General features: G+C 30.0%; 1 protein-coding gene across 3 annotated transcripts in view; it reads right to left on the bottom strand.

Moving 5' to 3' along the window:
• The window catches only part of LOC118181660 (mesoderm induction early response protein 1-like), a 236979-nt gene that overhangs the window by 42642 nt on the left and 181451 nt on the right, over positions 1 to 12886 (bottom strand). For all 3 annotated transcript variants that reach the window (XM_085808930.1, XM_085808931.1, XM_085808932.1), the window contains 2 exons: positions 7077 to 7171; positions 342 to 469 (listed from right to left, as the gene is read on the bottom strand). In XM_085808930.1, the coding sequence (XP_085665056.1) occupies positions 342 to 469; positions 7077 to 7171 (223 nt within the window). The remainder of the gene's footprint in view (positions 1 to 341; positions 470 to 7076; positions 7172 to 12886) is intronic.

The raw sequence follows: 12886 nt of genomic DNA, 5'->3' as shown, positions 1-12886 counted from the left end.
TCACTCATTTAACTTTACTTGGGTCAGAACTACACAAATATTTTAACAAAAAATCCTCTTTTATAGGTTTGAACAGAAATCATGCTAGAAAATTTAGAATTACAAAATATATCTTTAACATTTATTAGTTCACATTTCCCTGTCTCAACTGTACTTTTGTATTAAATCCTTGGTAAAAGAATAAAAATTCTTTCTGTTAAATGGTTGATCATTATCTCACAATTTATAAGCAATTCATAATTTGGGGAGCAATAAAACACTCCTTTAAACCTAAGATCAATGCATTAAACTAATCATGCACAGGAATGTTTACCGGAAAAAAAAAAAAAAAAAAAACTTACGTTGTTCCAGGATGCAAGGCATACTTTTTCTTTTCAATTCTATTTCTACTAGCAAAGACATCATGCCTTTCTGTTTTTTTCCATAAATAATAAAACTGTACAAGTTCTCCGACTGACCTAGTTCTAACCTTAAAAATAAAAATAAAACGAATTTTTTTATATACCATTATAACTTAGTTATCAATTATACAAACACTAGCTGAAGTACCTATTCTAAGCCCAAGTGTGTTTAGGAAGCATAACTTAAAAAGTAAATAAAAACATTATTTTATAAAATAAATAACAAAACTAACCAAAGGCTTATTCTCAATGTAAAAGGTACAATCTAAGCACAGAAATTCAATGAGCATACTGACATTTCTGGTTGCCCCTTCAAGTGCATCCTACAGGATCCTTACTCCCAGGTAACCATCATTTATTGGCTCATGCCCCATAACCACTCTTTCTCTCACAGCCACTCTTAACCTCACTCCCTAGTTCTTCCAATCCTCTATACCAATAACCAACAATATGTACCACCTACTGTGCTTTATAACAGATTCCTTTTGAAGCATTATTTACAGTGCCCAACTCTTAAAACACTGATGATCAAAGTAAAAATTCAATAATTATAGTACCACAAAGCAGTTTTCATAGAAATGCACAGAAAGATAAGGACTTTTTTTACAATTTTTTTTTTGTCAGAATAGTTACACTTTCCACTAACAGGTGGTACTTCAGTTGTGTCAGAAGTACATACAGTAATGCAGCACAATTCATAATGTAGCTAGCATTACAGTGTTCAGTGTCATGGCTGTCATTCAGGTGGATGGCCAACATACATGGAATAATACTTGGCATAGCATCAAAAAGGTTTTGCTGTAATTTCTAGTACATGATGAAGAATAACTTCATATGCCCAATAACATCAGCTGACCTCTGTACACCTGTGACTTTAAGCAAACCCACAACTAAAAGTCACAAAATATCAGATTCGGAAACCTGGACAACTGGCATAAAGAGTGGTGGAGGATACTGCCATTGTCAAATGTTCATTGCAGCACATGCTCAAATGAATCTGAGCAGCAAAGAGCAACAAGATCTGAGCCTCCATGAAGTTTCATCATGGAGCACTTGCCTCTCTTGCAACATGGAAATAATGCTGTCTCTTAATTGTATTACATAACTACCAACTGTGAAGAAACAATCTATTTGAACCGTATGCTGTGGACTTTCTGAAAGAAAAAGATTATGAATGACTTGGTGAATCTGCATTACACTGTCAGCTTTGACTGATGCACATAAGTTTCCACACTCCACATGTGAGTTCTCCCTTGCTCTTATATGCATTTGACACTTCAATTAAGCACAAAGCACATTTTATTAGTCCACAGTATGTCTAACAGCCAGTCTGCATTGTTTTCTATCACTTGAAAAGTTCAGTTTGCAAATTCATATTTCTCAAAGTTATTTTATTTCAGTTCCTCTATGAGTTAGATTTTGTAGGGATACCTCTTCAGGATGATTCCGCATGATCCTCACACAGACACATACAAAATGCTAGTACTTCAGGATGGGTATAATGCTGCAAATTGGTAAAAAAATGTATCTATTCAGGGGGAGGGAAATCATTATTAAAAGAAATATCTATCTGTACATTCGTGCACATGTATGTACAGAGATAGATCTACTATTAATGTGAATTTTGTAATTGTCTGTAAATTTCTCTTAAATTTTGGAACCATACTTTGACAAAAATAGAAAACTTCAAATTTCTGAAAAGGTCTCTTTTGAAGCTGAAAATGTGTGACGACTACTCTGTTCTAACATACTTTTTTTTTTTTTTTCATTTTTTTCTAGCATTCACCAAAATTTAATTTACTTATTCCATTTGCAAAATTAGTTTTTTTGCTAAAATATTTGACACTTCTTTCACCAATATTTCTTGACAACATTAAAACTGCCAGAATTACTTTTTGTTTCCTAAAAAAACATTTATCACTTAAAAAAAACATATTCAGCTTGGCGAAAGTACATGTTTTCTTGGCTTATTTAATTAATTCTTTTTCTATTTTGATATAAATTAGTTGAATTAGATGAAAGTTTAATTTAAATTAATTCCAGATTGTATAAAATCCCATTTGGGGAGATCACTCTTAACAGATTTCCATGTACAGAATTTTTTTTTAGGCAGTTTAGCCTTCCCCCCTTCCCTTACTCAATGAATGTTTAATTCAAAGAATTTCTATTCGAATAATTATGGTTGCTTTACTTTTGTTTTAGCAAACTGGTTATGTAAAAGTGGTGTTTTTAATTTTCAGAATTGCAAATAATTTAAAATACTTAAGTTCTGTACCTCTACTATTTGGAAATGAACAGAAACATAAGAGACTATGCCAAAAAAATAAGTGATATTGGTGTTAGGTTAGATTTTTCCACCTCTTGAGAAAGTTTGAATCTGACAGTGATGACACGGGTTTCCCTTATTGTGTTTAACATTTGTAATGTGTATTTTATTATATTTTTACATGATTACTTTTCCAACTCAGTCCACATTAACTTAAATGTTCCCACTAACTTTACTTATTTTTAATATCTTGATTAAATTTCAACTTTTTAGCTCATTCTTAGTTTTAATTTAACTTAATTAAGTAATAATTTTATACATATGTAGAGAAGTTGTAGACAACAATATGCACAAATTAATTACATTGATGTTGATCCATAATGAAGAAGCTTGGAAGTCATAGTCATAGCAGATATAACATTCCTTTTACTTTAGTCTACCATTTACAGTCAGAAATAATTTGACACATTAATTGTGTGTGTTTGATAACATAACAATTACATTTCTGATATTGTGGCAAAAAGAAGAAAGCAGCACAACAGCATTGTATTGGCAGGAGAAGCAGAAACAAAGCATGATGTGTTCGAGATGAAATTTTAGTTCAGAATGAATTACTTTTGATTTTTTATTAACTAATAAATAACTCTCTAAAATTACTATTGGCTGTTTGTGTTTTGGTTTGCGAAATATTACAAATATTATATAATTCATATTACCTGCTTCATCTAAAAATGGTGCAGTTCAGAGAGCTTTATTATAAACATTACTATTTTTGGAATAGAAAGAGAACCAAATTAAAATGAAGAGTTAAGGAGATACTGAAATTTAAATTACAATTTTGTTTTACGTATTTTTATCTTACATGTATATGTGTATACATACACACATACACATATATACAGGTGCAGTCATACTTTGTTATGTCAAATCTAAAAAAAGCAAAAAAAGTCCAAGTTTAATTTTTTTGGTCAAAGGATACTTTATATTAATTATTATCATAGCAACAGTTACTCTGGTAACTGTTATCTAGCAGTAAAACTTTTTAAATCAGTTCATATTCTATTGCGAATAACTAAGCGCAACTGCCTGCAATACATGCTTATTATTTGACATACCTTTTTTAATTTACTTAATGTTCAATAAATAGTTAACAGGTTATGCAGACAAACAATGCACTTTAAAAAACATTTTATAAAACCCTTTCTGCAGTTAGGTTCTGTGTTGTGAAAATTAAATTTTCTGCAGTTGTGAAAATTAAGCTAGATCCTCTAAAGATATGATGGGAAAATTAGATTCAATTTCCAAATAAAAAACTGGATTTGCACAAAATTCAGTTTTGTTAATGATGTTGATTGAATGTTACACGAATTCCATCAACTCTGAATTAACAATAATGAAAATATTGTGCAACACATCATCAAGCCAATCAGACCAAATGTACATGTGAAAATATTTAAAAAATGCTACAATCATGACAAATATTTCAGGAATTTTAATATTAAAATATAGGGTTTTCAGACAGGGTTGGCTGTCACAAAATTTATCAAATTCGATAGCAAGGCTTATCAATGAAGAAGCACCTCTCAGTCAAAGTGAACAAGAGTCCATTCCTGACATCACCAGCAAATAAAAAGGCAAATGACAGACTTTGCATAAGGCAAAACCTAATAGCCAGAATAGAAATAGTGAAAATGTGGTATGTTATCCCTATTATAAAAAAAAAAAAAAAAAATTCTACAAATGATTATTTTTGCAAACAAAGTGAAAGGAAAAGAGAACTCAACTTTAAAACCAAGAAATACGTGCAATCTGTATAAGTATAATGCATTTAATACTGAAGTATGGGAAGCACTAAAAATACAATCAAGGCAATCAGGGTTATATGATCAGTATACAATCAGGATTAGGAGTGTGCACCTTCACACAACTCATAATTGAAGTTCATACTTCAAACTAGTATCAAACTAGTCAAACTAGTATCTAGTATCATACTTCAAACTAGTCAAACTAGTATCTAGTATCATACTAGTAATAATATTTCTAGTAATCTACAAACTAGTATCATACTAGTAATCATACTTCAAACTAGTTGACAGACATGAAAATATTCAACTCAGCAACAACCTTCAGCTTCTTCTACAGGAAAGGATAATGTAAAAATTTTAAAACTGATAAAATGTGAATGAAAAAAATGGTGAGATATATGATGAACTCTATGTTTTGAATCTAAAGCAATGTATTTTCTCTCAAGGTGAAGTCACAGACAAAGGAATGACTATATTAAAAATGAATGTTAGATGCCAATATCTATATCAGTAATAATGAAATTGTTTGTAAAGCAATTCATTCTGATGTTCATTATTATGTTGCTTGAAACAAAAATTCCCTCTGAGGCAAATTACTACTTTTAAGGACAGCCTCAGGCAAGAAATGAACCTATGGTAAGAAAGAACAAAGCACATAAATTTAGAGTCTCTGTGTGAATTCAGCAACAAGAGATTCACCAAAAAATAAAAGATATTACAAATAAAGACAAAGTTCTTCTAAGAAGGATGCAAGTATGATAAGCACAGGTTTCATTCAGCCTCAGAAAGTATAGAGCTATTAAAACTTGAGAATTTACAGTGATTTATGTGCTACACAATCCACAGATTAATGAATTTCTTAATTCTAATGAAGGTTCATAACAATAGACACAGACTGATTTAATTCATAAAGCACAAGTGTGATGCCTTGGTATGCTTTTATTTTTTCACATTTTATATTTTTTATGAATATGAAATGTATGCAAAAGAGATAGCCAAAGGCTATGTCTATAAAAAATTATTTTTATGCAGCACCAATATTTACAATGTTGTCAAAAAAAAAAAACTAGTGTTGCATAAAAACATGAAACATACAATTGTCTGTTGCTATTCATTTATGAGATCTATCAGGATAATTCAGTGGTTGTTGGGTAGTGAGCAGTTAGCTCACATCCAAACAAAAACCCTATGCAAGCAAAATTTTAAAAAAATCAGAGAATTCTTCAGTGTGAAATAACACCAAAGGTAAATGAACTTTTATTATTGATAATGAACACTATATTTTTCATGTGCTATTAATTTGAGTGCATTATTTATCTAACAGTTAATGTTTGCATTTGCATTTCTAAGTGACAAGAGAAGTAGAGAGTATAAAATTTAATACTACTGTCAAAAAGATGTTTTACATTAGCAACTATTATAAAAGTTAATTTGCTTTCCATACAATGTACTTCCAATTAGCTTGACATTGATAAATTAATAAATAAAACTAAAGCCTGTTATACAGTTTGTAAGACAAGTAAAATCAAGGATCTTTTGAAAATTTTGGTTAAATTATGGAGTTTTAAAAACTAAAAGTTATTTCTATAAAACTTCTAGGACTGTACTTATAGGACCCTGGATAACTCTAAGAACAGTAGGTTAACATGAAATGGCCAGATCACAGAAAAGATAATCATGAAGATTTTACTCTGTGATGAAATCTCAAGCTCAGAAATTTTCACTAGGCTTCAAAAATAGTAAAAAATACTGTCACAAATCGAGTATTTGAATGGTGAAAATGGAAAACTTGTCCCAGACTGGAAAATTGGTATGGTGAAATGAATCAGAACATACGCATGATAAAATATAAATACAATTCAGATTTACGTAATGTCCACAGGTCAAAATCCATGTTTTAGTTAAAAAACAAAATTTTAAAGCTTTATTTCTTTCTTTTTTAATATTTTGTATTAGCTTTCTGGCAAACTAATGGAAATTTAGTTTGTAAAATCCACATTTATAAATGCAAGAGGCCTAGGTTTTTTTACCTATCTAAAAGCATTTCTTACAGTTGTAAGAAAAAGTCCCCACACCAGCATATCTATATTACACATGAGGAAAACTTCAGAAATATATATGTAGCCAGCCCATTCACCGAGCTTTGAACCTGGGTTGAACTACCAGTGTTTGGTGATCTTATACACTCAGCCACTGATAAGCTTGAATTCGTTAAGAAATTAACCTGTATTGAAAGAGCTACTTCTCTGGAAGAACTTAAAGGAAACTATGATGTCCAGGATGAAATACCACATGTATTTATTAAATCATTATTATATGACAATAGTTAACTACTTCAGCTTGTTCTAAAGATAAATCGAAATCGGAAGCACTGGATTCAAAAATGGTAATTATTTAAAAAAAAGAGCTTATAAAAATGTGGCTCTTTTTCTTTTACTTATTAAAGAAAAAACTGGATGCAAACTTAGTTAAGATACGTACTATTTCTCCATAAATCTCAAAAACAATTAATTCAAGTCATTCTAACTATGCAAAATATACTAAACTACTGTAAGAAAAAAGAATTCTACATAAATTTCCCTTGATTTAAATGTAAAAAATTACCTTATTCTGCTGAATTAAATGGAAGTCTTTTCCATATGATTTCAGACCAGTCTCAAAACTTTTACACTCATCTTCAGACCAAAGGCTCATAGTATCTTTAAAAAAATAATAATATATATATATAAGCACAGCATGTTTATTAAATAAACAAAATGCAGTTTACAGAATAATTTTAAATCTTTTCATTGGCATGCACAATACAAATTACAATTTATACTTCATTTCTTAAATATTTAAAATATATCTTACGACTCTTACTTATGAAATGAATTTGTTTCCCAGTACACCACTTCCAAAACTGCACTACACATAGTAGACTGTCATCAATTCAAATCAGAGAGTAGCAAAACTATTAAAAAAATTTTAAATACTCCTAAAATATTTTTTTTATTTTAACTCTTTTCTAACTTTACTTTTCTACGGATATATAAAATTTTAAATTAATGAGAGTATGTTGTACTTGAAACCAGTAAAGTTTATTCTGCATTACCATAAGCAAAGGACAAGAAAATGTTAATCAAATTAATATTCCACCCAAACAAAGAATTGCTGATTATTGCTTATCTCTCTTGAAGAGACATTATTTTCTTACATTATTTACCCAAGCAAAGAATTGCTAATTATTGCTTATCTCTCTTGAAGAGACATTATTTTCTTACATTATTTACCCAAGCAAAGAATTGCTAATTATTGCTTATCTCTCTTGAAGAGACATTACTTTCATTTACTGTTCAAGACTTTGTCATTTCAAACACTGAAGGAGTTCAGTTAGTTGTACTAATTCAATACAACACTCCAAAAATATATTTAGATTGTCAAACCTGCTTCAAAAATTGAATTGCAATATTTAGTTAAGTAATATGCCACTACTGATTAATTAATTTATCAGTAGAGTTTAAGTATCACACAGTTAAGTAATTTATCAGTGATAATTTATCACTTATTTAAGCAGCAAATCACACCTTGCAGTTTTTTATTTCATCACATTCTTTAGATAATTATTTTGCTTTAATTGTACTTTGATTTTAATACAGCATTTGGCGTGAAGAAAATAAAAACTAAAAGCTTCACACAGTTTTTCATTTTTAATTTAACAAAGGTCTCCTAGTTTAAAAAACAGCTGAAGAGAGGAAAAAACAGACCCCTGTTAACTACTAAACACTGTTTCATCCTGGATATCATTCATAATGTTTAAGAATGTATAAATCACACTTAGCTAATTATGAAACCCAAAGGAATTTTATTAAAATAGGAACAAGGCTGAATGTTAGCATATTTCTAACTTTTAAAAAGTACTATAAACAAACAAATGAATAAATAAATTAGCAGTTCTGCAACATTGATATAAACTTTTGGAACATTGATATAAACATATAACACTTTTTTAAAATAAATAGATCAGACAGAAAGATTTCATTACCTTTGCACTTCTATAACAAATCTAATAATAAAGCACAGATGCATATAAAAAAAATGCAGAAATAAAATCAAATTTTCTTTTAATATTTCCACTCATTTATTTGCATTTTAGAACAGTATTCTGTCACTCCATTTAAGTGAAAGATGATGGCAATTGGATTTTTGGTTGAAGAAAACCAGCCTGCTTTCAATGAATATCACTAACTACTCTTGGGGACATAAAAAAATTAGGTGCAACAAAAAAAAAAAAAAAGAAAGGAAAATTCATAGTCCAAATCTAAAGGTTTCGTTTTTTTTTTTTTTTTTTTTTTTTTTTTTTTTTAAAGTTCTAAGCCATTTTAAATTTATAACTAGAATTCAATAACAACAACCTCCCAAAATAGAAAAAAAAAAAAAAAAAACTGCTGTATGATTCAGATAATCTCAACTGAGAGCAGCAAGATTTTAAATTGTATAACTTGGCTATGATAAAGCAGACTCTGGCTATTTTTACCCGTGAGGAAAGATGACTTCACTAAGGAACTCAAAGAAAGCAGCTTGCATTAATGCTACATATGAGAAAAATCAATCAAAATAAAGATACACAACCAGCCTTTTCAACTGCCAGAAAGTCCTTGCACACTTTTAATTTATGTGGCTTGGCTCTGAGAAAATGAAATACATTTTTATATTTTCTCTGAAAATGCAAAATTCAAAATTACTTTGTTCTTACAATTTTAAGCATTCAGGCTTTAATATAAATAATCAGAAATAGCTAAGATAAAGCAGAGAACTAATCTACATAATTATATTTGCATAGTGACAAAATTAATAATTTGCAAACTATGTAATTATTGAATACTTTAATAACGTGTAGTGTAATGGAAATAATAATTGTGTAAGGTTTTTTGTTAAGAACATTTTATCTAAACTACAAATTGATTGTAGTATGAAGCACATCTGAGCCTGAATGAGTAAATATATCGATTAACAGAAAATCAGCATTGAGTTACAAGATTGCTTTTTTCAGTGAAGTACTGAAACTCAGTGAAGAAATTACTTAGCCAACAGTAGGAAGACCCAACTTTAAGACAATTAATGCAACTTAGAACCAAATTTCGACCAGTTTTTAAAGTTCGCAAAAAGTTCTGTCTCAACAACTTCGAAAATAACTTGAACACATTTATAGTTTCTACCAGCTACAAAATTAATTTGCCCACTATGGCATTTTAGAATGGAAAGTAGTGATTTTTAGCAACTCCAAACATAACATCTCCCCTACCAGCAAACTAGTAAAAGTCTAGTAAAATAGTAAGTAGTAGTTTCTAGTAAAAATAATCTACCGTGACAAAAATTCATCATCACCAAAATAGACAACACCAGTAATAACCTCAGTATTATTTGAAAAGTCCTTTATCACAACATTATTGAAAAAGAATTTCAAAATGCTATTACTTATAAAAAAAATAAAATAAAATTCAAGTTTAACTGTCCTCAAGAATAAAATAACAGCATAATACCATAGCCTTAAAATTTCATTTTCAACATGTTTTCAAACCTATGAGCACTTCCTAAATTTCACAAGACATGGATAAAGTTCAGATTCATCGCCAGTGGCACTAAGAACCTTGTAAAAGACAGTGACTTTAAGTTTCTGAAAAGCTGAAAGGGATTCTCAACCTCATTACAAATTTTGCTAGTAAGGAACAGAAATACAACTGGATTATCAATAACCATGCACCAGTTTTGACTGCCATTAAATATTAACTGCCTCGGCCTACACAGCTATTAAAGTATTACATTTGAAACCCTGCATGGTGTGTGTAATTCAAGAAGTAAGATCGTGAGATGATCTATATAGTGTCAATTTTTACACTTGGATTTTGCAGAATATTGCTGATATTATTGTTGGTACCAATTTAATAACTTTCTTGGACAAAGCTTGATTTAATTTACAAGGTTATGTGTGTTCACAAAACTATAGGCGTTGGAGTACAGAAAATCTCCGACTAATTCATGAGCTTCTTTGCATGTTAAAAAAATCGGGGTATAGTGCTGTAATTGCAAGGTGAATAATAGGACCCATATTTTTTCCTGACACTGTAAATTCAGAGAGATATCATACAGAAATACTCGCACCATTTTTTGAACAACTGTCTGATCATGAGAGACAATATGCACACTAAACAAAATTCTGTTGTAGCCCATATTGTTGGCACTTCTTTGCATGCTACAAGAGAGTTGTTTGGCGATTTAATCTTTTATAAATGTAAATATTGACCAGATCTGAGTGTGTGTGACTATTTTTTGTGTCTGCCCCATGTGAATGCTAATTTCCTGAAACGACGCCAGCAATGCTTGCGAGTAAATGGACACCATTCTAAACAGCTTCTATAATAGAGGTGAGTACTCATTACATCATAGAAACAAATAAAATGATACGCATGATATTTTAAATCAAAGTTTACAAGAACTTAATACATGGGTTGGCTACCTGTCGCTGCCTGGCCTCAAGATGTTTCCTTTGACAAGTTCTGTTTGAAGCATTACACAGGACAATTTAATTTATTCTTTGTTTATTTTTTAATTATTACACCACTGTTTAAATAAATTTTAACTTCTCTTACAAAAAATACAGGTTTCAAACTTTTAACTACAGTATATTTTCACTTTTAATATAATGACATAATAAATAATCCCCTACACCATTTCCCTCAGATATGATAACCAATCAAGACATATATTCCTCTTGAAATCAGTCTTTTATGTATATAGATAGATAGAGAGGTAAAAGACAATAATAAATCGGAATAACATTATAAAAGGTGGCCTAACCTCTAACAGGAAATACACATAACAAAATTTTCAAAAATTTCAATAAAATAAATAAAATTCACATATTCATATTCAATTTATATATGCGGGTATTTCTGCATGTGTGCTTCTGTGCATATGTAAAAATAAACACCCAATATTTTTATAATTTGATGCATAATTTACTTCTGCATTTACAGTAATTTCTAAAACAATACCTACTACCTTCATCATGACATTAATCATACTGATAACAGGTAGTAATAGAACATGTAAGCAGATTTAAATGAATAACCGATGATTAGTTTTTCTATGATTTATTTCATAAATTATTTAATTTATAATGACAGTTATGACTTGACGCATTATTAAAGTAATTAAACAACAAACAGTAAGAACAAAACAGTAATTATGTGCAAATACTCAATATGACTTAAAAATAATTCTCCAAAAAATATATGCGAGACTCAATTTCCAAGAAATGTTTGTTTATTTATACAAATGCCAAGCATTTGGCCACTATGCCATTAGACTTGATCGTGCTTCCCAATACTTAAGAATAATAGAATTAAAAGATAATAGTGCAGTACATTTGTCAATATGCTCCTTATCAATGGACTGTCCAAAGTTACAGAGAGTACAGACTGAAGAGTCCTTACTTTAAAAAAGATGGGCATTCATTCAGACAATCGTACCCAGTCAAAAGACTAAAATAACGCCGCTGCAACAGTAAGAAAAAAATCTGGAATAATTGGCTTTGACCTAGTGAAACACTCCCAGGCCTTTCCCTTAGCTGCATTTGATAGGTAGGTGACAAACCTCTTAAATTCTAATTTAATTAGAGTTTTGCAGAATTAAAATTTATATGGTTATTAGTGGTTTTGTAGAACAGTCGTTCCCTTCTTTGTCAGGAAATCAGCTTTCATTTCTCTCAATGCCATAATGAGCAGGAATCCACTGTCAGCCAGAGTGTTGAGAAGATTCTTGCACTATTAAATTCATTCTGAAATGCAAAATTTATTGTTGGAGGTAACCTACAAAGCAGCTTTGCTATCTGACAAAATAACAGCCCTAGGGAAATTACTCTTCTCAGCACTTAATTGATTCAGAGCAATAAATATAGCCTCAAATTCACTATCAAAATTGGTAGTATCTCTTCCCACTGCATTATAGAGTGCAAAATGGTTAGATTCCAACAACAAGTCCAGTACCTCACTTAATTGTGGATCCATCGGTTGAGGTATATGAAGTATGGCACTTTTCATAAATACTAATCCTGTACAGGATAAATGTGGAATGATCAGTGCCTCAGGTGCCACTAATCACCTCAAATTTAAACCATTGTCTCATAATAAAACAGCTGTAATGTCAACTGTATGGAGTCTAAAAACTTTGAGCATAGAATAGACTCAGAGACCGGGATGTATTCTAAGTTTTCATTTACGGCATGATACTGAAACAAATTTTTTAAACAAATGTATTTAAGAATGTGAGTTAGAATTACAATGATTCAAAAGTACTGTAATTATTAATGCTTATAGTATTTGAATATTAATATGTAATTAAACACAGCATGTAAAATAATGAAATGTACACAA

Source organism: Stegodyphus dumicola, chromosome X2 (assembly GCF_044657685.1).
Source record: "Stegodyphus dumicola isolate Sdum_Otavi_A_Nest chromosome X2, ASM4465768v1".
Classification (NCBI taxonomy): Eukaryota; Metazoa; Arthropoda; class Arachnida; order Araneae; family Eresidae; genus Stegodyphus; species Stegodyphus dumicola.
Note: the sequence above shows the minus strand (reverse complement) of the source record. Positions and strands in the feature narration are given on the sequence as shown.